The sequence below is a fragment of the Oncorhynchus tshawytscha genome, linkage group LG04 (assembly GCF_018296145.1).
Source record: "Oncorhynchus tshawytscha isolate Ot180627B linkage group LG04, Otsh_v2.0, whole genome shotgun sequence".
In the NCBI taxonomy this organism is placed as follows: domain Eukaryota; kingdom Metazoa; phylum Chordata; class Actinopteri; order Salmoniformes; family Salmonidae; genus Oncorhynchus; species Oncorhynchus tshawytscha.
Window position 1 is genome coordinate 33,591,311 of NC_056432.1, and position 27,966 is coordinate 33,619,276.

Here is a 27,966-nt window from a genome sequence, read left to right on the forward strand (position 1 = left end):
AATGCTGTTCAAACTTCTCACTCATATGTTTGAAATCTTAATTTTTCAACATCTAGACGTGCACCAAGTATAAGGGAATAAGACTGTGGCATGCTTCCTATCCATGCATCATTCTGTGATATCAGCTTTTCACCATTTAGCAACACTGCTACACCAACCTCCACAGCAGCTTCTTATCTAGTGTTTTCAATTTGATAGAGGTCTAGAAGGCTTGACAACTAGAAACCTTCGTCTCCATTCAATCCCATTGCCTTTGTTTTTCTACATGACCAATCAAATGCACATCATCATACCTATGACCTGTAAACAAAGCACTCTGACAACAAGTGTGTTTCTATGGAAACTGTATTTCTGAAAATGGAGTACAAAAGTTGAGACACTACTAAAAAAACGTTTCAAGCACAGTTAGGTTAATTACGGTGTTTCCCAAATTAAGTCCTAGGGACCTTAAGGAGTACCTTTAGTTTTTTCCCCCTAGCATTACACAGCTGATTCAAATAATTAAAGCTTGATGAGTTGATTATTTGAATCAGCTGTGTAGTGCTTGGGCAAACAACTAAATATGCACCTCTTGGGGTCCCCAGGACCGAGTTTGGGAAACGCTGGGTTAATGCCTCCAGGGTTCAAAGGTACAAATCTGTTGATCAACTAGGCAGAAAGAAACAAGTTACATAGACAATGACACACTGACTGATGATAATGCTCTTAAACACGAAGGACACATTGAGAGGCGTTAGTGTGTTCACTGTATAACAGTCAGCAGCCTAGAGTGGGCTGGCAGACATGGTGAATCAGAATATAGTTAGGAATTCAGGAAATGGAATTGTGTTCAATACTGTAAGTTCCATGTAGCTAGCCAATATCAGAAGATGTCAGTATGTTTGTGCATACAGTAAATCATTGTGATAAAATGAAGACCCCCTTTAGGAAAACCCAAAAGAACATGACCAAATAAACAAAAACACACATCTATACTAAGACTGCTCATAATATAATGTAACTATTAAAGACAAAGGGTGATGTAAGGTTTTGTAGTGCAAGTCTTAGGCGATAAACAAAGTATATTAACCAACACACAGTTGTGCATGGTTTGAACACACTTGAATTAACATGATCACTTAACAAGCATTTCATCAGTTGCATCTTGAATGCACCAACATTTATTCTAGACAGTACGTCCACCCACATGATGCATACATATTTTAGCTATCAAGTCACTTCAGAGCATTCCTCAAACACAAGGGCAAATATTCTCTGTATAATGACACAACCAACAGCCTTCTGCTGTTGATACTTGACTTATAAGATTACATGGTGAGGAATTCAGCTCAGTAAAACCTCATCTGAGGAGACTGACCCAGAGACCAAGGCAAACTGTCTCCATCAGTAGAGGCTGGTGGGAGGAGCTATAGGAAAACGGACTCATTGTAATGGCTGGAATGGAATAAATGGAACATTATCAAACACATTAAACATATGGAAACCACATTTGACTTCGTTCCATTTATTTCATTCCTCCATTCCAATGAGCCCGTCCCCCTATAGTTCCTTCCACCAGCCTGCACTGGTCTCCATCCAATACAACAGAGGCACAGACAAAGTTAAGTTACATAAATCTTTCATTATATAGAGCAAATGTGATAAAGTTTAAAATAAAATGTGAGACTGTGGGATACTTCCACACAAGCCTGTATTCCCCTTATATATTATTACCCTTATAGTTATTTTCCATGTGTTGTGCTGTTGAACATAGACTACAGCGCCACCCGAGGGACACTATTATTACTACACCTACAGCTTGGACTGAGTCCTCAGCTGTGCTCCAAATGCAAAGACAGGTTGCAAATGGTAAAAACACAACATCCAGCTCTCAACAAACCTTCCTTTAAAGGGGCAATCAGCAGTTGCTACCATCATTTTTGGATTTATAAATTAATGATATGTACCTATTAATTCTTGAAGAATATAACTTACAAAAGCCTCATGAGCAAAGCACAACTGTCATACCCAAACAGAAACCAAAATATAATATTTTTGACTACAATGTTTGTAAACAAAGTAAATGTAAACAAACACTGTATAGCCTAAAAACATGGTTAAAACAATCATTTTGATATAATGGATGGTCAGTCCTTGCATCCATAACTCTGTCTTTGAATTTGAGTGGTCACATTTCTCCAGTCCTTCCCCCCAGCTTTTAACCGTAACAACAGTGGGGTGAAAGCTTTGCTATTGTTTCAACTGCTGATAGCCACTTTAAATTACACAAAACATTCCCCAAACATTCTGTAAACACTGAAGTCTTATTGTTGTCTAACCAATGAGATATTAGTACAGTTGGCAACGCAAGATCTACATTGTACATGAGACAGAATACTAGTGCGGATGAAAACACATGGACATCATCTTTAGTCACCTATTGGGAGAACATGGAATTTCTGTTTTTACAGTATGCCTTAACATTATATCATAACCCATATCATAACATTACACAATAAAGGAAAACACTCCAGACAAACATACCTTAGTATGAAACGTGTTACAACGGGAGTAACAGTTCCCAAAACAATACTGAGACTTGCAGATCAGTGGATCTCAGTACCATGGTAAAATAGAGGCCAAATTGAAGATTTTATAATTACAATTATGTTAGAGAGGGGAACATCCAATTGGGTGGTTGATTGCTTGATTGATTTACTGACACACAGAGATAGGGAGTGATGTGTGTGTCCAGCAGAACGTCTATGATGGAGATGCAGACGCACAGTGGGGTTGAGGGGTGTGAGGCTCCTCTCATCCCTTCCCCAACTCCCTCTTTCAATCCCTCTATTTTCACTCGTCTCCCTTCATCTTCATCTGCGCCTGCATCTGGGAAATCATCTGCTGCATACGCCTTAGCTACAGAGAGAAGAGAAGGAAACAGACAGTTGAGTGAAACAAATACTAGAGACTATCAGTCATTCCAAACACGAGAAATTGTATCCATTGTAAAAAGATAATACAATGATCCACGTAACTTTATGAGAGCCTTAATGTAAAACATTTTTTTTACACAATAGAAAATATATCCATCTACTGGTTGTGGATAAGACTTCAAGTGGAACATTTGACTTCACTCAATCGGGGTAAAATGGATTCCAACTCATTTTCACAGTTGGGTAGGGGCGTGTGACTGATTAATAGATTTACTTTCATATTTAAATCTACATCAAACCAGGTTTGTACTCTATAGAACTCTGTGTGTTGCAAACTGAAGAAATGCGATCAAACGTAACACTTTGCTAAACTGATCTGGTATCCCATGCTGCTTTTCTACAGGAATGTGGGTCTGTGACTCTGCTTATAGGGTTACATCCCTAATTTGGTACTAGTGTTGTTAAAAACTACACCACTACAAGTGCAAACACTTTAAGGGTCTTCAGAATTCAGCAAACAATGTGCCAATCTCTAAAGAATATTAGGCTGTTTGACTGAAAACCTCTTAACATCAGTTATTGAACATAAACCTTGAACACATAGTGTAGCTTCTTGCTAGCTGAATACCAGTGCTCTCAGAACCATGTTGTGGTGAAGGTGCTGAATGGGTGAGATGAGAATCTGTTCCATTTGGGGTTAGGGTATCATGTGGACATTGTGTTTAAAACAGAGCCACTACCGTTTATGCATTCAGATTGTTTTTATGCACATTACTAACAGATGTATTTCACTTGATTGTGATTTAGACTGAACTTTACTTTATGGTGACCCCCCCCCCCCCTGCGGTGATTTGTCTCCTACATTATCCTATTTTAAAATTACAATTCGACAGAACAAACAACCCCAAATTATTTTGTGTCCTGTGCTGGGTTTACTTTTGCCAGGCTACATATACAGTTGAAGTCAGAAGTTTACATACACTTAGGTTGGAGTCATTAAAACTCGTTTTTCAACCACTCCACAATTTCTTGTTAACAAACTATAGTTTTGGCAAGTTGGTTAGGGCATCTACTTTGTGCATGACACAAGTAATTTTTCCAATAATTGTTTACAGACAGATTATTTCACTTATAATTCACTGTATCGCAAGTTGACTGTGCCTTTAAGCAGCTTGGAAAATTCCAGAAAATTATGTCATGGCTTCAGAAGCTTCTGATAGGCTAATTCACATCATTTGAATCAATTGGAGGTTTACCTGTGGATGTATTTCAAGGCCTACCTTCAAACCCAGTGCCTCTTTGTTTGACATCATGGCAAAATCAAAAGAAATCAGGCAGGACCTCAGAATTTTTTTTAAAGACCTCCACAAGTCTGGTTCATCCTTGGGAGCAATTTCCAAACGCCTGAAGGTACCACGTTCATCTGTACAAACAATAGTACTCAAGTATAAACACCATGGGACCACACAGCTGTCATACCGCTCAGGAAGGAGACTTGTCTCCTAGAGATGAACGTACTTTTGTGTGAAAAGTGCAAATCAATCCCAGAACAACAGCAATTTACCTTGTGAAGATGCTGGAGGAAACAGGTGTACCTATATCCACAGTAAAACGAGTCCTACATCGACATAACCTGAAAGGCCGCTCAGCAAGGAAGAGGCCACTGCTCCAAAACCACCATAAAAAAAGCCAGACTACGGTTTGCAACTGCACATGGGGACAAAGATTGTACTTTTTGGAGAAATGTCCTCTGGTCTGATGAAACAAAAATAGAACTGTTTGGCCGTAATGACCATCGTTATGTTTGGAGGAAAAAGGGGGAGGCTTGCAAGCCGAAGAACACCATCCCAACCGTGAAGCGCAGTGCTTTGCTGCAGGAGGGACTGGTGAACTTCACAAAATAGATGGCGTCATGAGGAAGGACAATTATGTGCATATAGTGAAGCAACATTTCAAGACATCGGTCAGGAAGTTAAAGCTTGGTCGCAAATGGATCTTCCAAATGGACAATAACCCGGACGATTACCACATGGAAGAAGTGATAAGCAAGTAAGGTCCAAAAACAGATTTTTACCAAGTCGAATGTATTGTGTTAAAGTTTTCATGATGCTTGTATCTAAACCAAAGTAGATAATTTAAAGATTGTGCTGTACATCAGTTGGGGTCTCTATAATCTTCAATATGAGGTCATAAACCTAGCATGAAAGTGCATCCTTGTAGCTGTGTGTGCTACTAGTGTCAAAATGTTTGCCTTGGGGTAAGTTGAGCCAATGGCCATGGGATAAGTTGGGCAAATTGAAGGGCATAATGCATGGCATTATCTCTGGGGGATATGAAGTAAAAACAGGACCTGTGTTTAAAAAAGTACAAAGTGTTAGGTGTTAAGCCTGTTTAAAATGTGCTTAAAATGGTTAAAAGACAAAAAAGCGATTGTGATTGTGTTGAATTCTGTTTGTAAATTAAGATAGACATGGTTTTAAAAAGGTAGAGGTAATATTTTATTCAGTACATAAATTTGTAGGCGGCTTAACGTACCCTGTCCCGTGGCTCAACTTACCCCATTCATTTATTACCTAGGACCTAGTTAACCCTATGAGAGCATCCTAGGACCTAGTTAACCCTATGAGAGCATCCTAGGACCTAGTTAACCCTATGAGAGCATCCTAGGACCTAGTTAACCCTATGAGAGCATCCTAGGACCTAGTTAACCCTATGAGAGCATCCAAGGACCTAGTTAACCCTATGAGAGCATCCAGTGCTGCAGTAGCTACTCACCTCAGCCTCCTTCTGCAGGAGAATCTGGTCTTTGTCCATCATATCCTCCTCCACAGCTCTGTAGGGAATGTTTAAGGGAACATGTTAACTACGGTAATATGTTAGAGTAGTATCAGCCCAGACAGAGTGTGTGTGAGAGAGAGAAACACTGCAGATAGGAGACTGACCTGCCAGGTCTCTTCAGTCTCTCTGAACGGAAGTTCTCGTAGTGCAGGTCCTGAGTGACCTCTTGGAGGTCCTGCATGTGGGTGCTGGAAACACACACAACCATCACACATTTCAATATCACAATTTGGCTTGTGCAAAACCCCCATAAAACCCACTAGACTAGACTACTACACTGTGCAACAGATGGACAGACTTGAAGTTCTGTGTTCAACCACTAAGGGGCAGTATAGTAATACATATCCAACATAAGTAAGAGCATAAGAGCATACATAGATGACTTTTACATTTACTCTAAATCAGGGGTACGCCAAATAAAAATGTGATTCACATTTTTTTTCTCTCCACATTTTCAAACATTTACATTTTCCAACAGGGCTATACATTTGGGTGAGGTTTTTTTCTCGCCTGAGTAGCCTCGTTTTACAGTACTACACCTGCACCTGTCGACAACACAAGTTGTCCTGCTTCCACGAGTACATCCAATGCTAGCATCAGTAATTCTACATTTGTTGTTAGCCCAGCTAGCATGGACACTGACAGTTGTGAATCTGACACAGCCGAAGAGCTACTGCCTCCTTACCCGGGAAAGCCCCGAACAACCGACGGGGATGTTGGACCATCGAAGAGGCACAAATAAGATGAGAGCTACATTGATTTGGGTTTCACTTATATTGGGAGTAGTGCCTTCCCTCAGCCACAGTGTGTTGTTATGTGCAAAAGTACTGCCTCACAACTCAATGAAACCTTCACTGTTGCGCAGACATTTAGAAACAAAACATGCCAATTTGAAAAATAAGCCACAGGACTTTTTTGAGCGAGAATTAAGACTGCTTTCAAGTAGTAAGACATGTACAAAAGCAACAGATGTATATGATGTATACATCTGTATATGATATGATGGTACCAAGTGGCTAGGACAGGCAAGCCCCATACTATTGTGGAGGACTTCATTCTTCCTGCTGCCCTGGATATGGCTGGAACAATGTGGGGGAAAAGGCCAAGAAAACTACACAGACAATGTCTTCATCAAACAACACTGTTTCACGACGTATCAGTGACATGGCAGGAGATGTTTAGAAAACAATTACTGCTTCGCATACAAACCAGTGAATTCTATGCGTTACAGCTAGATGAGTCAACAGACATTGTGTGCAAAAGGCATGAAGAGGTAGGCAATAAATAGGCCATAGGAGTGAATAATTACAATTTAGCAGATTAACACTGGAGTGATAAATGATCAGGTGAACATGTGCAGGTAGAGATACTGGTGTGCAAAAGAGCAGAAAAGTAAATCAAATAAAAACAGCATGGGAATGAGGTAGGTAAATTGGGTGGGCTATATACCGATGGACTATGTACAGCTGCAGCGATTGGTTAGCTGCTCAGATAGCAGATGTTTAAAGTTGGTGAGGGAGAGAAAAGACTCCAACTTCAGAGATTTTTGCAATTCGTTCCAGTCGCAGGCAGCAGAGAACTGGAAGGAAAGGCGGCCAAAAGAGGTTTTGGCTTTAGGGATGATCAGTGAGATACACCTGCTGGAGCGCGTGCTACGGGTGGGTGTTGACATCGTGACCAGTGAACTGAGATAAGGCGGAGCGTTACCTAGCATAGACTTGTAGATGACCTGGAGCCAGTGGGTCTGGCGACGAACATGTAGCGAGGGCCAGCCGACTAGAGCATACAGGTCGCAGTGGTGGGTGGTATAAGGTGCTTTAGTAACAAAACGGATGGCACTGTGATAAACTGCATCCAGTTTGCTGAGTAGAGTATTGGAAGCTATTTTGTAGATGACATCGCCGAAGTCGAGGATCGGTAGGATAGTCAGTTTTACTAGGGTAAGTTTTGCGGCGTGAGTGAAGGAGGCTTTGTTGCGAAATAGAAAGCCGACTCTAGATTTGATTTTGGATTGGAGATGTTTGATATGAGTCTGGAAGGAGAGTTTGCAGTCTAGCCAGACACCTAGGTACTTATAGATGTCCACATATTCTAGGTCGGAACTATCCAGGGTGGTGATGCTAGTCGGGCGGGCGTGCGGGTGCAGGCAGCGAATGGTTGAAAAGCGTGCATTTGGTTTTACTAGCGTTTAAGAGCAGTTGGAGGCCACGGAAGGAGTGTTGTATGGCATTGAAGCTCGTTTGGAGGTTAGATAGCACAGTGTCCAAGGAAGGGCCAGAAGTATACAGAATGGTGTCGTCTGCGTAGAGGTGGATCAGGGAATCGCCCGCAGCAAGAGCAACATCATTGATATATACAGAGAAAAGAGTCGGCCCGAGAATTGAACCCTGGGGGGTCAATTAAGGAAAACTTCTTCTGGAAACCAGGAGAGGATATTTTTTAAGTACTGGACAGCTTTGTGACATCAAATGGACTTTGGTGGTCAAGACGTGTTAGTAACTGTACTGATGGCGCAAAAGCCAGTGGAGTGGTAACGCGCGCAAGCAGTTACTCCCGATGCCACTTGGGTACACAGCAGAATTCACAGAGAGGCTCTTGCTGCCAAGGGAATGCCTGACAGCTTGAAAGATGTTTCGGACACTACAGTGAAAATGGTTCACCTTGTTAAAACAAGGCCCCTGAACTCTTGTGGATTTTCTGCACTATGCAATACTTTTACAACATACAGAAAAGTCTGCTGGTTATCAAGGGGCAAAGTTTTGACAGGAGCTTAAAGTTTTCTTTACCGACCATAATTTTCACTTGTCTGACCGCTTGCATTATGACGAGTTTCTCACACGACTGGCCCGTCTGAGTGATGTTTTTTCTCGCCTGAATGATGTGAATCTAGGATTACAGGGACTCTCCGCAACTATATTCAATGTGTGGGACAAAATTGAGGCTATGATTAAGAAGTTGGCGCTCTTCTCTGTCTGCATTAACAAGGACAACACACAGGTCTTTCCATCATTGTATGATTTGTATGCAAAAGAAGTCAAACTTACAGACAATGTCAAATGTGATATAGCAAAGCACCGGAGTGAGTTGTGTGTGCAATTACGCAGGTACATTTCCGAAATGGATGACACAAACAACTGGATTTGTTATCCCTTTCATGCCTTGCCTCCAGTCCACTTACCGATATCTGAACAAGAGAGCCTCATCGAAATTGCAAGAAGCGGTTCTGTGAAAATTGAATTTAATCAGAAGCCACTGCCAGATTTCTGGATTGGGCTGCACTCGGAGTACCCTGCTTTGGCAAATTGCACTGTTAAGACACTGATGCCCTTTACAACCACGTACCTATGTGAGAGTGGATTCTCGGCCCTCACTAGCATGAAAACTAAATACAGGCACAGACAATAAGGTTTTATATGTAAAATAAATAAAGAGCAAAATGATTGATTATTATTATATTATTATTTGTGCCCTGGTCCTATAAGAGCTCTTAGTCATTTCCCAAGAGACGTGTTGTAACAAAAACTCCCACTCATTCGTATGTTTAATAAATGTATTGTATAGTGTGTGTGGCATGCTTACAATGATGGCAAAAAACAACATTTGAGAGTGCACTGACCCTAGTGCTAGAGGGGGTACGCAGCTGGAGGTTGAATGTTTGAAGGGGTACGCATTGCATTGTCATGGTAACTTACACAAGCATGGTGCGTAGTTTGAGGAAGTCATTGTGCTCGGGGTTCTCCACCTCTACGACCCCCCAGGGGTAGAGACGGCCTCTGATCTTCTTTCCTTTCACCTCAATCAGCTGGTTTGAACCAATCACAGAAAACGGAATGCTCGCCTGAGAGAGGGAGACAGAGGGGGAGGAGTAGAGAGACATGGATGCAAGGGCAAGGAAAACAAGGGGATAGAAAGAGGATACAGAGTGGGAGGAGTGTGAAAACAGAGGGATGCAGAGATAGAGGGAACAGGGAAGGAGAGACAGGTGGAGAAGAGAATAGGAGAATGATGGTTATTGAAGATGAGTGGAATCTACTAGAGCAGGGGTGTCCAACTCATTCCATGGAGGGCCTAGTGTCTGCTGCTTTTAGTTTTTTCCTTTCAATTAAGACCTCGACAACCAGGTTCTTTGCTAATCAGTGACCTTAATTCATCAATCAAGTACAAGGGAGGAGCAAAAACCCACAGACACTCTGTATGTACCAGAGTAAGTAAAAATGACAGGATCGTTTACGTTTAACATGAAGCCCATTCAAAAGATCAACGGGTAAGTTTCAATAGTATGATTCTCACCCATTCTAAAAACCCAGTGGTTAAAGAGAAAAATGACATAAGTGGTTCTACATCACTCCCAGTCTCATTCAGTAATGGTGTTTCTCCCTGAGTTTCTTTCTCTTAGTTGGTGTTAGTATTTTTACATCCCAAATGTCACCCTATTCCCTTTATAGTGCACTACTTTCTTTTGACTAGGGTCCTTAGAACTCTGGTCAAAAGTAGTGCATTATATAGGGAGTAGTGTGCCATTTGGGATGCAGCCTTTCTGTGTGTGTCGTACCTTCAGTATTCGTGTCTGCTCCTTGAACTCCTCATCCTCATCTGAGTCAGCGTCTGGCAGTTGGTAGATCCTGATGCCATGCTCTGCAATCTCATCTAGGATCTACCAATACAGAAACACACAGGATCAATACAGTCTTAACCCCGCTGTGACCTTATGACCTCTCACATTTCCTCAGGTCAATCCCCATCCGCTTCCCAGAGGAATAACTTGTCCCTAGGCGTTGATCTAAGGTCAGTGTTGCAATCTGTGCCTAAGGGAAACCTGTACCCGGAGGCCGGAGCCGCTCCCCCCAGCCCAGCAGCAATCCCTCTCATCTGAACCTTGCAGTTTTGGATGGCTGTCATGTTGGGCTGAGAGACAATCAATCCTACAGTAGGACATGAACATGCTCCCTCTGCAACATAATGAGACTGTCACTGCTGTCTGTTAGTCAGGCCTCTCCTCCCTCTGTTCTCGCTCTCCTCTCGTCTGTGTCACCGTTTCAGACATGGCCCAGCCTCCATGACAGGAGTGGGATTCTGGACATGCCATTTTTCTCTCCCTCTTGTTACTTCTAGTTTTACCCACTTACCCCGGAGGAGCAGGGGGGGTGTCTAACAGTCATAAGAAAACTTATCCCCTCTCCTTTGTTCAACCCCCAGCGGTGAAGCAACAACACAAAGGCCTTTCTTCACCAGTATCTAGGGGACAGATGGAAATATTTATTATTTTATAAATCAAAAGGTGTATTTTTCTCTGTTTTCTCAAGAGCAAAATTGAATTAGCAATGCATGAGTGTTGCATAAAGTGTTGTTTTCCTGACATTTTTGGGGACTTTCATGTAATCTATAAAGGACAGTATGGGGAGAGGCAGGCGTCCAGGATGTGAGAGCACATTCTTCCTATAGAGCAAGCCACTGTTCCAGCTCCTGTTATGGCTGTGGGTTGTTTTCTCAGCGCGCTCAGAGCAGAGTTTGTGTGATAGGGTCTGTGTGGGGAGTGGAGGGTATTGTTAAGGACCACATCTGAAAGCAAACAGACTTACGGGACCCGGAGGAGAGCGTGGCACAGGACCAGACCCTCTCCCCATCGCACACACATGCAAGTTCCCACACAGAACAGACAAGTATCCGTTTGGTGGGATTGGACTGGGAGTTGAGGAACATGACACAGACGGGCAAAAAAAAAGGATTACACAACAGCAGGAAAAAAGTAACAAACAACTGGTTATGTAAATCCACAGCTATGAGGAAAATGAAGAAACATGCAGAAAAACATGTTTTTGAATGTATCAGAGACAGGAGGGATACAGAAGTAGCATCCTGCACAACCACAGATATGACAAACAATACACTCAACAACTAACTATCATAACACAAGGATGAGAAGCGATATCAGTGGGAGAATTACGAGAGGGCTGGAGTCGCATCTCAAGTTAGAAATTCACCTAAAAACAGAATGTTAAGTCATGGAATCCAACCACTCAATAGGTGTTTGGACATGTTTCCCAACCTGCTTAACCTAATAACTATTTACCTGGAATTTACACTACCATCTAATTACAGCAGCCCGACTTAACCAACCACACCTGTAATCACTAGCTTCAGCAGTGATAGGTGTTCATACCACTGCCTGGTCTAAATCTGTCTAAATTGGACAAATAGAACACACACAACCGATGCCATGTCAATTCTAGTTTTCTATCCTATTTATATATCTTAACACATTAAAGCAGGGATCATCAACTAGATTTTTCTTCAGCAGATTGTCAGGGGTCCGGAACATAATTCCAAGTCATTTGTAGATGCAAAATGACTGCAAGAAGCCCAAACAGAAATAACATTTGGCTAAAACATAGCAATTTCAAACCTTGCTTACATTTGTATACGATCACATAAACTGAGTGTACAAAACATTAGGAACACCTGCTCTTTCCATGACAGACTGACCAGGTGAAAGCCATGATCCCTTATTGATGTCACCTGTTAAATCCACTTCAATCAGTGTAGATGAAGGGAAGGAGAGGTTAAATAAGGATTTTTAAGCCTTGAGACAGTTGAGCTATGGATTATGTATGTGTGTCATTCAGAGGGTGAATGGGCACGACAACAGATTGAAGTGCCTTTGAACGGGGTGTGGTGGTATGTGTCAGGCGCACCGGTTTGAGTGTGACAAGAACTGCAACGCTGCTGGGTTTTCATGCTCAACAGTTTCCGGCGTGTATCAAGAAAGGTCCATCACCCAAAGGACATCCAGCCAACTTGACAACTGTGAGAAGCATTGGAGTCAACATGGGCCAACAACCCTTTGGAAGGCTTTCAAGTCCATGCCCTGACAAAATGAGGCAGTTCTGAGGGCAAAAGGGGGTGTAACTCAATATTAGGGAGGTGTTCCTCATGTTTTGTCTATCTCTCTCTATTATGTGTGGGAATACTTTGGAACATATTTCCTAAAATAAAATCACTTGGAGCTGATTTGCTGGTGTTTTTACAGTCTTTCATGTCCAACAATAAAAAATGAATATATGTAACAGTGCCTTCAAACGCATTCATACCCCTTCACTTATTCCACATTTTGTTGTGTTACAGCCTGAATTCAAAATTGATTCAATATTTTCTCATCCATACTCATACACACAGTACCCCATAATGACAAAGTGAAAACATATTTTTAGAAATTTTAGCAAATCTATTGAAAATGAAATACAAAAAGATCTAATTTACATAAGTATTCACACCCCTGAGTCAATACATGTTAGAATCACATTTGGCAGCGATTACAGCTGTGAGTCTTTCTGGGTAAGTCTCTAAGAGCTTTGCACACCTGGATTGTACATTTTTTATTTTTTTTATGTTCCAAGCTCTGCCAAGTTGGTTGTTGATCATTGCTATTTTCAGCCATTTTCAAGTCTTGCCATAGATTTTCAAGCCGATATAAGTCAAAACTGTAATTAGGCCACTCAGGAACAATCAATGTTATCTTGGTAACAACTCCAGTGTATATCTGGACTATTGATTTAGGTTATTGTCCTGCTGAAAGGTGAATTTGAAAACAGACTGAACCAGGTTTTCCTCTAGGATCTTGCCTGTTGTTAGCTCCATTTCCATTTATCCCAATAAACTGTCCTAGTCCTTGCCAATGACACGCATACACATAACATGATGCAGCCACCACCATGCTTGAAAACATGAAGAGTGGTACTCAGTGACACATTGTGTTGGATTTGCCCCAAATGTAACACTTTGTATTCAGAACATAAAGTACATTTCTGCCACATTTTTTGCAGTTTTACTTATTTCCTTTCTTAGTGCCTTATTGCAAACAGGATGCATGTTTTGGAATATTTGTATTCTGTACAGCCTTCTTTTCATTTAGGCTAGTATTGTGGTGTAACTACAATATTGTTGAGCCATCCTCAGTTTTCTCCCATCACAGCCATTAAACTCTAATAGTTTTAAGGTCACCATTGGCCTAATGGTGAAATCCCTGAGCGGTTTCCTTGCTCTCCGGCAACTGAGTTAGGAAGGACGCTGTATCTTTGTAGTGACTGGGTGTATTGATATACCATGCTCAACTGGATATTCAATGTCTGCTTTTTTTTTAATACTCATCTAGCAATTGGTGCCCTTCTCTGCAAAGCATTGGAAAACCTACCTGGTCTTTGTGGTTGAATCTGTGTTTGAAATGTATTGCTTGTCTGAGGGACCTTACAGATAATTGTATACGTGGGGTACAGATAGTGATAAAAAAGAATGTTAAACACTATTATTGCACACAGTCAGTCCATGCAACTTATTATGTGACTTGTTTAGCAAATTTGTACTCCTGAACTTATTAAGGCTTGCCATAACAACGGGATTGAATACATCTTTACTAAAGACATTTCAGCTTTTCATTTTTAATTAATTTATAAAAATCCCTAAAAACATATTTCCACTTTGACATTATGGGATATTGTGTGTAGGCCAGTGACACAAAATCTTGACCATGCTCTTACACCAGCCTCTTTCTGTCTAGCTAGCCTGCTGATTACAGTTCTGTGCTGTAATTGGCAGAGAGAAAGGGAATACGGGTTTATTTTTTGACCCTCCGCCTCGCTCTCTTAGTCTCTCTCAGTCTCTCTCAGTCTCTCTCAGTCTCTCTCAGGCTCTCTCAGGCTCTCTCAGGCTCTCTCAGGCGCTCTCTCAGGCTCTCTCAGGCTCTCTCAGGCTCTCTCTCAGTCTCTCTCTCAGTCTCTCTCTCGCTGTGTTTGAGTTGGCAGGTCAGGTCTCTGGTAACAATGGCACAAAGGGCTCTTCCTCAGTATTAATTAGAAAAGTGAGAGCCTCTGATTTGAAGGCTTAATTTGTTTTGATACGTGTTATCTAATGACTGTGTGTTAGTGAAGGCTAGTGGAGGTGGAAAGATTCCCCTTGGGGGTAATAAACGATAAGGGTGGGGAGAGACATTCTTACTTTATGGGGTATTATGGAGGCAGTGGATATGAGAAGTTTAAAAACAATGCTTGTGTCCCAAATGGCATCCTATTCCCCATATAGTGCACTACCTCTGACCAGAGCCCCATATGCAACAATACAATACAAAATAATTTAGTTCCTTTAGCATCACATCCAATAATAGCACTCTTCTATATTTAATATAGGGACAGAGGGAACATTGAGTCATTTAGGTCAAGTAAGCCTCCAACCACACTAACAGAAGCAATATGCCTGTTTCTCACTACAAACCCCTTATTACAAGGGGTTACACCAGCGAATAACACAATACAATAATATTTTCATATGGTTTACTCATAAACATAACCTCAAAGTAAACACATTATGAAAACACCCATAACAGAGTATGACTATCATAGCCACAAACCAGTTGAAAAACAGCCACAAACACACAGCTGGGTTAAGTGTTACTTCAACACATTACACCTAGCTACAGTACGAGTACAAATGGCCACAGACCATAAGTGTTTGTAGCTAAAACAGTACCATTATGGCACCCTATTTCCTATGGGCTCTGGTCAAATGTTGTGCACTATAAAGGGCATAGGGTACCATTTGGGAGTTATCCTGTGTAATCAGTTACAGACCACAGCTCTGTCTGTCCCCCTGGCACTGCTCCTGGTCTGACACAGCAGAAACAGCCTGTTCAGGTCTGTCATTGTGGACTGTTTGTCCCCACTAAACAACTAGTCCACCAGGGAACAATACTTGGAAGTGGAAATATACACTGAAGCAAAGTCTAATGAAATCAACAATGCAAAGCGAAAAAGCTCAATGAGAAAAACAATCGAATGGCATCTTATCGACCCGGGGCGAGGAGGGCAAGGCATTGGGAGCCCAGAGAGCTCACCAAGTCTATGCTGGGAAAACCTTGATATAAGCTTTATGTAACATTAGAGACCAAAGCCTCTTGAGCCACTGTAAAAAAGCTATCCAATACACAATGATGTTGACAACAACATAATAATAACATAATAGAACAGATTAATAATAACAACAAATGGATTATTATTTTGTTTTACCACTGACTGGGCTCACACACATGCTCTTACTGACTGGGCTCACACACATTACACATCTAACGTGGGAGTCAGTGGGTGGACAAAACGCTGACTCCTTGTTAGATTCCACTAGGTCCCTCACTCAAAAACAACTTTAATTCAAAACTGAACTTGTTAACTTTATATCCAAAATGATTTAGCTTTTCCAGGAAATGTCTTGAGACTAACCCTCCTGCTGCCCCCATGGAGTCAGCGGGTGTGACAGAGCCCCAACAATACTCACTCTGAGGGGAGCAGACTGAGAGTGTTAGACCCCAACACCACCCCCTCCACACACACCTCTCTCTCTCTCTCTCTCTCTCTGCAGCCCCAGCTCTTGGGCTGAAATAAATCTGGCGTCAGATGGACAGCAGAGGAGAGAGAGAGCGAGAGAGAGAGAGAGTGTGTGTGTGGGGAGAGGAGAGGTGGAGCGAGATGGCCAGGGAGAGGGTGCCCCACCCTTTCAACATTACAGAACTAGCCTCTTTGACTCCCTGTCCCTGCTTCATCTATAGCACCCATGGACCCTTACCCCTGGGCCTAGGAAGCTCCAGGTAATTCTGTAGGAATCATACACTCAGTCATAGGGCTCTGGTTAAAAGTATTGCACTATATAGGGAATAGGATGCCATCTGGGACGCATCCTCATACAGACATCCTGATGCCTGTACCATACTCTAGCTGCCCAGACAGTAATGTACTGTAGCATGCAGGTGTACAGGTGCCCAGGCTAACAGAGCTCCTCACAGCTCTGCCTTGGAAAACAAAGTAGCTTTCTTATTTCTTTCAGATTAGAAATGAAAGAGGTGAAGCAACGAGTGACTCGTTCTGAAAGAGCACTTAAACAAAGACATCAAATCGGCATTCCTGACCTAGTCACTGGACCATTAGAGCCGAGGTCCTTCCTGTAATTACTGTACCAGGCAGACTGGACAGGCCCTGGTGGGTCTGCCCAGCCAGGGGGCATGGGAGTGGACGGGTGGGGGGCAGACAGTTACCAAGGTAACTGGTGGGATTAACGCTTAATATAAAAAAGGCAACGGAATGAAAGTACACCCCCCCTTCTCGACTGAGCCACAGACCACCCACCTCAACCTATGATCACAGAGAGTGAAGGAGAGTACAATACACACTGTATTAATTAAGCCATGTAGTAATGTACTGTATATATGCTATAATCACCAAAGAACATATCAGTTTAAGAGTTTGAAAGGGGCTTATGAAAATACCTCCATCTGGTTCTGGTTGTCACAGTGCAGTTTCACAGTTTCAAAAGAGTTTGAACAGTTTTACAATCAAAGAAGAAACTATTAAACTAATATCATTACTTATATTAGTCTATTAAACATAACAAATTATATGTCTTTCTTTAGAAGGGGTGTCGGGAAGGTCACTTCAGACAGTGACCGTAAGATGTTCCAAACGCAAGGAAACTGGCTGTTATCTCACTGTAAAAGGCCTGTTCCTAATCCACTCCTGAAGAGGTATGTGTGTGTTGAAGTCATTTTCTCTCCATGGAGGGAAACGTGTATTTATTGTTTTAAATTCTGCAGAAGTGCAGGCATGCCCTGGCACAATGACTGCCACAGGGCAGAAAAATAAATACACCTGCATCCCAGGGAGGAAAGGGACTGGGCAACGACCACACAGACACAGACAAACACAGCAGAGAGGGCTGAGTAAGGATGAGGTCATCATCACTGAGTATTTGTGTTGGAAAATACCCATTCGAAGCTTAGAGGATGAAAGAGAAACAGTGCAGGCCTTGAGGAGGCAATAAAAGGTCTTTGGCTAACTGCACCAATGAATGCTAGTATCCAGATCATTGAGGCTAATGCTAGGCTAAGCCAACTACAGTGTATGTAGGACTGACTGGCTAGCTATAACTTAGCAGCTTGCTAACTAGCGAACTGTACTCCACAGCAACTGTATGAGCCTGGAGACTGAGGTACATTGCTATGCTAAGATAGGTGCCTGAGCAATGGAGCAAACGGAGCAGCTGCACACTCACTTTCAAAATAGGGGTGTAAACCTATTTTTTTACCAGAAAATTATCATGATCCCTTGAGTAATTTGTGATTAGTAATGTTTTGAGCTACTCCGTATTACTCTGGTACTAGATTCAGTTGTCGGAAGTCGGAAGTTTACATATACCTTAGCCAAATACATTTAAACTCAGTTTTTCACAATTCCTGACATTTAATCCTAGTAGAAATTCCCTGTCTTAGGTCAGTTAAGAGCACCACTTTATTTTAAGAATGTGAAATGTCAGAATAATAGTAGAGAGAATGATTTCTTTCAGCTGTTATTTCTTTCATCACATTCCCAGTGGGTCAAAAGTTTACATACACTCAATTAGTATTTGGTAGCATTGCCTTCAAATGGTTTAACTTGGGTCAAACATTTCAGGTAGCCTTCCACAAGCTTCCACAATAAGTTGGTTGAATTTTGGCCCAATCCTCCTGACAGAGCTGGTGTAACTGAGTCAGGTTTGTAGGCCTCCTTGCTCGCACATGCTTTTTCAGTTCTGCCCACAAATTTTCTAGAAGATTGTGGTCAGGGCTTTGTGATGGTCACTCCAATAACTTGACTTTGTTGTCCTTAAGGCATTTTGCCACAACTTTGGAAGTATGCTTGGGGTCATTGTCCATTTGGAAGACCCATTTGCGACCAAGCTTTAACTTCCTGACTGATGTCTTGAGATGTTGCTTCAATATATCCACATAATTTTCCTACCTCATGATGCCATCTATTTTGTGAAGTGCACCAGTCCCTCCTGCAGCAAAGCACCCCACAACATGATGCTGCCACCCCCGTGCTTCACGGTTGGGATGGTGTTCTTCAGCTTGCAAGTCTCCCCCTTTTTCCTCCAAACATAACAATGGTCATTATGGCCAGTTCTATTTTTGTTTCATCAGACCAGAGGACATTTCTCCAAAAAGTATGATCTTTGTCCCCATGTGCAGTTGCAACCTGTAGACTGGCTTTTTAATGGCTTCTTCCTTGCTGAGCGGCCTTTCAGGTTATGTCGATATAGGACTCGTTTTACTGTGGATATAGATACTTTTGTACCTGTTTCCTCCAGCATCTTCACAAGGTCCTTTGCTGTTGTTCTGGGATTGATTTGCACTTTTTGCACCAAAGTACATTCATCTCTAGGAGACAGAACAAATCTCCTTCCTGAGTGGAGACAAGAAAATAGCCATCCGTGACAAGAATCGACAAGTTGTGCGTTCCAAGATGCCATTCTGCACATCACTGTTGTAAAACGTGTATGTTTATTGTGCTATAGCATGATATAAAACAGAATTCAATATAATTAAAATGCAAGAACCCAAATGTCGCACTTGGGTATAGCTACATATCAGTGTGTATCATCATAGAAATAAAATGTAGGCACTTGGTAGCCTATTGCTTTTCCCGGTTGTAAATAGAACTGCACGTATTGGACGTACATGTTTATGGTAGGCCGGGATTACTTCATTGAATACTTGGGTGAGGCGAATTTGATCCACAGAAGTGCCATATCGCAACGTGTTTCTGAACTCATAAGCTGCGTGATTTCCCATGTTTGAAGCGGGCCTATAGGCCTGTTTATTTGGCAAGACACCTTGTTGCATCTCACTGTAGTAGGCTGTTTTAGTTATTTGCCTTGTGCTTACTACGTTTGTTTACTGTTAAAGTAACTAGCCTAGATTGTGTAATGCCTTTATTGAGCTGATCTCTGTTTATAGGCCTAGTAAGCCTACCGCTGTTTTGTTCTGTTCACATTCATTCGATCGCATTCGCAGTTGTGTCAGTATTCTAAGCCAAACTGCTTTTCAGTATTTTTGTTTGCATGAATAACTAGGCTACTACTTTCAGCATTTAGTTTGTATTGTTTTGGTAAGACAGCTGTGTGTACAGCTGTATTCACATAGGCTGTTTGTAATAGGTGAATTACCTGTATAGCCTATATTAATTGCCAAAATGGCCTTGCTTTAGTGTGTAGGGCGCTGTCCATTGTGCTGATAGAGTGCAGATGGGCTACAGATTTTGCGCCAACCCGTCACTTCAAAAGCACTCAATGGTCTCAGAGTCTCGGCATTCGAACTTCATGTTTATTGTGATATAGCATGATAAGCAGAATTCAATATGATTCCAATGGAAGAACCCCCAAAAATTGTGCCCCCTCACCGATTTCAACTGCCCCATTAGTCACTTTAGGCCTATCCTGGCACTGGGTCTGTCTGCTTAGCTTGGTAAGTAATATCCATCAAATAAGCCATATCAACCATCTTTGGATTTTTTTATTTTTTTTATTTTACCTTTATTTAATTAAGAACACATTCTAATTTTCAATGACGGCCTGGGAACAGTGGGTTAACTGCCTGTTCAGGGGCAGAACGACAGATTTGTACCTTGTCAGCTCGGGGGTTTGAACTCACAACCTTCCGGTTACTAGTCCAACGCTCTAACCACTAGGCTACCCTGCCGGATTAAATATGTATGCTGTTAATCTTAAACACTTTCATGGTGACAGCACTTCAAACAACGGCGCCAAGAAAAGTTAAGACCCCCCCAGGATCCCTGTGGGGATGTAGTCGAGCTAGTTCACACAGTAGCAGCAGGGCTGAGAGGACTGAGGATTCATGGGGGAGTCGACAGGAGCGAGACAATGACGGGAAAGCTGTGACAGCACCACAGGCCGTGGCCTGGGTGAAATATGGCAGCTGCATGGCCAAACTGCCTTCCGTGAGAACAGGAGTGGACGGGGGAGAGAGAAGGGGAGAGGGCTGAACAATTGGTTGTCCCCTGGCTCGGTGCAAGAATAGAACTCCTCCTGAGCTCTCTAGCCCTCTCTGACCTCTTCCTCCCTTCAAACTATAGAGGCCATGTACCGTCTCAGAGTACTAAACTACTAGTAGCAGTTGCAGTCAAATACCCAACTCAAGTTCTACTATACAAATACAGCAGGTTAGTGAGTACATACAGTACAGTGTACTAGCACTACATGCCATCCTTCATCAAGATCATTTAAAACCCATTGCTGAATAAACATTGTATTTTCTTTTTCATATATCAGTCTAGAAATGCTAAATGTCCATTATAGCTGATGCAGGATATGCGAGAATTCTGTATTCTCATATTATTTCAATAAAATCCAGTCTAAACCAGCTCCTGTATAAAATCTGATCATATAGAGAGTAGTATGAGTTTATGAGTAAAGCCCCCCAGGTCACAGTAAGTAAGTAGCCTTGCATGGGCAGGAGCCTATTTCCTGTAGCATGAAGCAGCTTGATGTACAAGTACACCCCCTGGACAGGACACTAGTCTATCGCAGGGCCTTACCCCCAATCTATCTCCTTGCTGAGTGCCAAGCAGAAACGCATCAGGTCCCATTTTTACAGCCTTTGGTATGACTCAGCCAGGGATTGAACTCACAACCTTCCAATCTGAGGTCAGACACTCTAACCACAAGGTCACTGATTTGCAGTGGTCACAGACACAGAGGAAAAACTCTCCAATATATCCTGCTCAGGTCTACTTATGAGTTACAGACCACTGCAATTTCAGCCAGGGAAACGTAGGGTTACTTGCTTAACCCCGGTTCTATGTGAATATGAATGAGATACGTCACTTATGGGATATGCCTTAGGGCGGGTCACAATCTCAAATAATCCAATCACACAGAGTCTGTTGGAGACAGACAGGTCGAGTAGCGAATGAGGTGAGCTCCTTTCCTCAATAAAGGAAGCCACTCGCCTGCCAACTTGTCATTCTCAAGCATGCGTCTCTTCTTTGCGCTCTTGCGAGTAGGAAAAAGCAGTGACACATCTCACTCATATTCTCATAGACCCTATATTTCTAATACTTGTTTCGATGTGTCACTTATGGGATATGGCCCACTCCCGTAACTCAGACATGTTCTCCGAAGCAAGGGTAGCTCCAACAGCATCACCCCTCAGAGGCTCCGATACCGAGGACAATATGCACCAATGAAGGTGCAGTGAGATCCAGTCGGTAAAACCTCAAAAGTATTAGGGGTGGCCCAACATGCTGCCTCGCAAATCTCTTGTTAAGAGATGCCTTTGAACAGTGCCCAAGAGGTAGCCATACCTCTGGTGGAATGAGCCTTCAGGCCCTCCGGGGGCTGTAAACCCCTGCTCTGCTAGGCTACCTGCCACACCATATACAGTGCATTTGGAAAGTATTCAGACCCCTTCACTTTTTCCACATTTTGTTACATTACAGCCTTATTCTACTTTTTTTTATCCCTCAAATCTACACACAATACCCCATAATGACGCAAAAACAGCTTTTTAGAAATGTTTGCTAATTTAAAAAACTAACTGAAATACCTTATTTACATATGTATTCGGACCCTTTGCTATGAGACTCAAAATTGAGCTCCTGTGCATTCTGTTTCCATTGATCATCCTGTGGTAAATTAAATTGATTAAACATGATTAAACAAATATAAGGTCCCACAGTTGACAGTGCATGTCAGAGCAAAAACCAAGCCACATGGTCGAAGGAATGGTCCATAGAGCTACAAGACAAGATTGTTTTGAGGCACAGATCTGGGGAAGGGAACCAAAACATTTCTGCAGCATTCAAGGTCCCCAAGAACACACTGACCTCCATCATTCTTAAATGGAAGAAGTTAGGAACCGCAAAGACTCTTCCTAGAGCTGGCCGTCCGGTAAAACTGAGCAATCGAGGAACAAGGGCCTTGGTCAGGAAGGTGACCAAGACCCGATGGTCACTCTAACAGAGCTCCAGAGTTCCTCTGTGGAGATGAGAGAACCTTCCAGAAGGACAACCATCTCTGCAGCACTCCACCGATCAGGCCTTTATGATAGAGTGGCCAGATGGAAGCCACTTCTCAGTAAAAGGCACATGACAGCACACTTGGGGTTTGCCAAAAGGCACCTAAAGGACTCTCAGACCATGAGGAACAAGATTCTCTGATCTGATGAAACCAAGACTGAACTCTTTGGCCTGAATGCCAAGCGCCATGTTGGGAGAGAAACCAGGTACCGCTCATCACCTGGCCAGTACCATCCCTACGATGAAGCATGGTGGTGGCAGAATCATGCTATGGGGATGTTTTTCAGCGGCAGGGACTGGGAGACTAGTCAGGATCGAGGGAAAGATGAACTGAACAAAGTACAGAGAGATCCTTGATGAAAACCTGCTCCAGAGCGCCCAGGACCTCAGACTGGGGTGAAGGTTCACTTTCCAACAGGACAAAAACCCTAAGCACACAGCCAAGACAACGCATGAGTGGCTTTGGGGCAAGTCTATGAATGTCCTTGAGTGGCAGCCAGAGCCTGGACTTGAACCCGATCAAACATCTCTGGAGAGACCTGAAAATAGCTGTGCAGCAACGCTCCCCATCCAACCTGACAGAGCTTGAAAGGATCTGCAAAGAAGAATGAGAGGAACTCCAAAAATACAGATGTGTCTTATGTAAATGTGATATTTCAGTTTTTTTATTTGTAATAAATTTGCAAACATTTCTGAAAACCTGTTTTTGCTTTGTCATTATGGGGTAGTGTGTGTAGATTAATGAGAGAATTTTTTTTTTTTTTAAGAATAAGGCTGTAACATCACAAAATCCGAATGCACTGTAAGCCAATATAATAGCCTCCACTATCCAATGGGATAGCTGTTGACGAGAGAGGGGCCCACTCTTGCATGGAGACGCCCAAGACACGAAGAGTTGGTCACTCTTACAGCATGCTCTCGCTCTATCCAAGTAGATGCGCAAAGCGCGTACTGGGCACAAATTCTGGAGATGCCCTTCTTCCGTAGGAAGGGCGGCGGGTGGAAAGCCACAAGCTCTAAGGTGAGACAATTGCCGCTGACCTAAGGTATAAAGTCGCGATTGGGTGCCAACGTTACCTTGGATAACCCTGGGTTGAATTGTAGGCACGAATGGTGTACTTATAGTGCAGCTCACTCACCGCTTTATGGATGTAAGGGCAATCAGCCCTTACAAGGAGAGATATTTCAACTCCATGCTTTCCAGCGGCTCAAAAGGTTGCTGAGAAATCACCTCAAGCACAATAGATAGATCCCAAGTTGCGGCTAAAGGCTTGGAGACTGGGCGTAAGCGACGTGCTCCCTTCATGAAACAACATAACAGAGGGTGTTTCCCTATTGTGTTGTTGTCGAACCCTATGTGACAGGCAGAGATAGCGGCTAGATAGACCTTAACAGTGGGGAACACCTTCCCTCTGTCCAAAACAGGGGTGTCAAACTCAATCACAGCACAGGCAATATTGAAACAACTAATTCACAGGCAGACATAGCCTATACATTTGCTTTTAGAAAAAGACCTGCATACAACTGCAACTCAAACTGCCCATTGTTTTAGATATAAAATATTGCACTTTATAAAAGTCCACTTATAAACGCACATACTGTAAGATGCTGTATATAGCATTTTAACATAAATAAAACAAGAGATAATGTCACCGTTCTGACCATAGAAAGCTTTTATTTTCTATGGTAGAGTAGGTCAGGGCGTGACTGGGGAGTTGTTCTAGTTTATATTTTCTATGTGGGGTTCTATGTTTATTTTCTATGTTGGTGATTTGTATGATTCCCGATTAGAGGCAGCTGGTTATCGTTGTCTCTAATTGGGGATCATACTTAAGTAGGATTTTTTCCACTTGTGGTTTATGGGATATTGTTTATGTTTGGACTTAGTGCACATAGCACCTCAGTAGTCACGGTTTGTTAGTTTATTGTTTTGTTTTGTTCAGTTTCACTAATATGAAAGAATGTGGAACTCATATCGCACTGCGTCTTGGTCCGACAAATTATTACAAACAACGTGACAGATAAATCATATTTGTCCAGCCTTTCCTGCTGTCCTTGCAGATATAAATAATATGCTGCGACCTAATCAAAAAGTATTTAAAAACTGCCTATAACAAAAACGTAGGTAGGTTCACTAGGCTGATGTAACAATAACATTTCAACTTAAAACATGTTTTTCATTTTTCGTCATGCATGGATGGATCCCTGGTGCGGTTGAATGCAACAATACTGTATGGTGTGCTGAAAATGTCTTGCAGTTGATTAGCCAGCCTAGGCTACTGCTCAAATGTCGCTGTAATAGGCCTACATGTTTTCTATTTGCATGGTGTTTTGATGCAGGTTTTGTTTTTTGGTTATTTATTGTAAAGCTTTAAAAAACGAAGCCAGACTGCAACATTTTAGTATCCTAGGACTGTGGCATGTGTCTGTGCACTATAAATGGGACACACAAACAGCGCAGTAGGATGCGAGTGCATCAGGCTGTGTAATTTCATAAAGTAGATGACTCAAATGTTGATTCAATTATGTGTCCTTTAGTAGTCATTTATACTTTGGGGTGAATCCTTTATCTAATACATTTTTGATAACCAAGATTACATTTTCGGTGTACATTGGAACCAAAACTTGGCATCGACATTTAGCCTAAAACACTTTCAACTTTCGGTCCGGTAAAAGATTTGGTCAGTGCCATTAACCTGTCTAGGACTGGGGTTCCGCTCGCCAACAGCCAATGAAATTGCAGAGCGCCAAATACAAATCAACAGAAATCTCAAAGCAAATTTCTCAAACATACAAGTATTAGGCACCATTTTAAAGATAAAATTCTCGTTAATCCAGCCACAGTGTCTGATTTCAAAAATGCTTTACAGCGAAAGCGCCACAAACAATTATGTTAGCTCACCACCAACTCACAGAAAAACCCAGCCATTTTTCCAGCCAAAGAGAGGAGTCACAAAAAGCACAAATAGAGAGAAAATGAATCACTAACCTTTGATCATCATCAGATGACACTCATAGGACTTCATGTTACACAATACATGTATGTTTTCTTCGGTAAAGTTCATATTTATATCCCAAAATCTTATTTTACATTGGCGTGTTATGTTCAGTAGTTCCAAAACATGCAGTGATATTGCAGAGAGCCACATGAATTCACAGAAATACTCATAAATGTTGATGAAAATTCAAGTATTATGCATGGAACTTTAGATACACTTCTCCTTAATGCAACCGCTGTGTCAGATTTCAAAAAAACTTTACGGAAAAGCATAATCTGAGAACGGCACTCAGGGCCCAAACCAGCCAGAGAAATATCCGCCATGTTGGGTAGTCAACATTAGTCATAAATAGCATTATAAATATTCAATTACCTTTGATGGTCTTCATCAGAATGCACTCCCAGAAATCGCAGTTCCACAATAAATGCTTGTTTTGTTCGATAATGTCCATAATTTATGTCCATTTATGTCCAAATAGCTTCTTTTGTTAGGGCGTTTGGTAAACAAATCCAAAAGCGCGTTCTGGTCCAGTCGGACGAAAAGTTCAAAAAGTTATATTACAGGTCGAAGAAACTTGTCAAACTAAGTATAGAATCAATCTTTGGGATGTTTTTATCATAAATGTTCAATAATGTTCCAACCGGAGAATTCCATTGTCTGTAGAAAAGCAATGGAACGAGAGATACCTCTCATGTGAAAGCGCATGACTGAGAACGAAGCTGCTGGAAGACCCCTTAGTCAAGCAGCTCTTATCCGGCCCCCCTTCACAGGAGCAGCCTGAAACAACGTTCTAAAGATGGTTGACATCTAGTGGAAGCCTTAGGAAGTGCAAAATAACCCATATCCCACTGTGTATTGGATAGGGGAGAGTTCAAAAACGACAAACCTCAGATCTCCCACTTCCTGTTTAGATTTTTTCTCAGGTTTTTGCCTGCCATATGAGTTATGTTATACTCAGAGACATCATTCAAACAGTTTTAGAAACTCCAGAGTTGTTTCTATCCAATACTAATAATAATATGCATTATTAGCATCTGGGACTGAGTAGCAGGCAGTTCACTCTGGGCACGCTATTCATCCAAAAATGAAAATGCTGCGCCCTATCCCAAAGAAGTTTTAAGGGCAGTTGAGCAGCTGCAAATGTTTAGTGATGATATGATACAGTGCACTGGCTGACTCGTGGGTGATGTGTGTGTGGGTCTGGGAGGAGGGGTGTTCGTGTTTCAATGCACTGCCTTTGGCTTAGAACGTTGGCACTAGCAATACTTGCTGGGAATTGTAGTGCAGCACATTACAGGCGGTATAGAAGAGGGCCAAAATTAATTGACAAACCAAATCATTGCGTGGTCCAAAAGGTTGTGCAAGAAGTATAAAACTTTTAGTTAAAGAGCATTGGAAAGGAATATGTTTTCGGTCACACCACTTTTTTTTATTTTTAAAACAACACTTTTGTCCATACAGAGCGTGTTGAAGAGGCTCTTGCACTCTGGATAATCTCAATGACTCCGAGGCAAGCCTGTCGAATGAAGATTTATCCAGGCCCAGAGGGCCATGGGTTCCGGGTGAGGGTGTAAAATCTCTCTGTTCGCCTGGGTCAAAAGATCCCTGTGTAATTGCCAGGGATCTTCATAAAGCAGGAGAATGATCTCCGCTAACCACAACCTGCCTGGCCATCAAGGGGCTACTATGCCTTGTTGAGGAGAATCAATCATAGAGGAGGAAACATGTAGAGTCGTATTGTCTGTCCTGACAAGGATGTGACCATTTTGAATGAAGGGCAGAAACTGTATCAATGCATGAAACACGGTCAGCATTTTGAGGTCATTTATATGACAATGGCAGAGATGTGGGAACCACAATCCATTTATTGCTCGTCCCTTGTGAACTGCGCCCCACCCTGTGAGTGACGTGTCTGTCATCACCACCTTCGTCAATGACAGTACCCCTAGGGAAGTGCCTGAAACAAAGATCGAGGGGCTCGTCCAGTGACGGAGAGCTGAGAGACAAGCCCGATTGCGGTGCCGTTGTGGACACAGACGAAGGTCAGAAACCCAGAGTCTCTCATTCTCAGTAGTCCCAGCTGTACTACTGAGATGGTGGACGCCATCAACCCCAGAACTCAGACACACGTTCTGAGCATGACCGAGCGACCCCTGTTGAATATGGCGAGGCACTGTTGGGTACAACGTGACGCGGTCGTCCGATAGTGTAGCCCGACAAGAGAGAAAATCCAGTTTGACACCTAGAAATTCTATTCTCTGTGTGGGCACCAAACAGCTCTTTATCTGGATTATCTTGAACCTTAACTCGGTTAGGTGGGTTACAAGGAAA

At 42.3% G+C, this 27,966-nt stretch overlaps 1 protein-coding gene across 1 annotated transcript in view; it reads right to left on the reverse strand.

Annotated features, from left to right (window-relative positions):
- Window positions 1-327: 327 nt before the first annotated feature.
- The window catches only part of LOC112248597 (septin-2), a 47,424-nt gene continuing 19,785 nt past the window's right edge, over window positions 328-27,966 (reverse strand). Inside the window, exons 8-12 of the mRNA XM_024417755.2 lie at window positions 10,306-10,407; window positions 9,446-9,591; window positions 5,858-5,941; window positions 5,691-5,748; window positions 328-2,898 (exon numbers count right to left, since the gene is read on the reverse strand). Of these exons, the coding sequence (XP_024273523.1) occupies window positions 2,833-2,898; window positions 5,691-5,748; window positions 5,858-5,941; window positions 9,446-9,591; window positions 10,306-10,407 (456 nt within the window). The 3' untranslated portion in view covers window positions 328-2,832. The remainder of the gene's footprint in view (window positions 2,899-5,690; window positions 5,749-5,857; window positions 5,942-9,445; window positions 9,592-10,305; window positions 10,408-27,966) is intronic.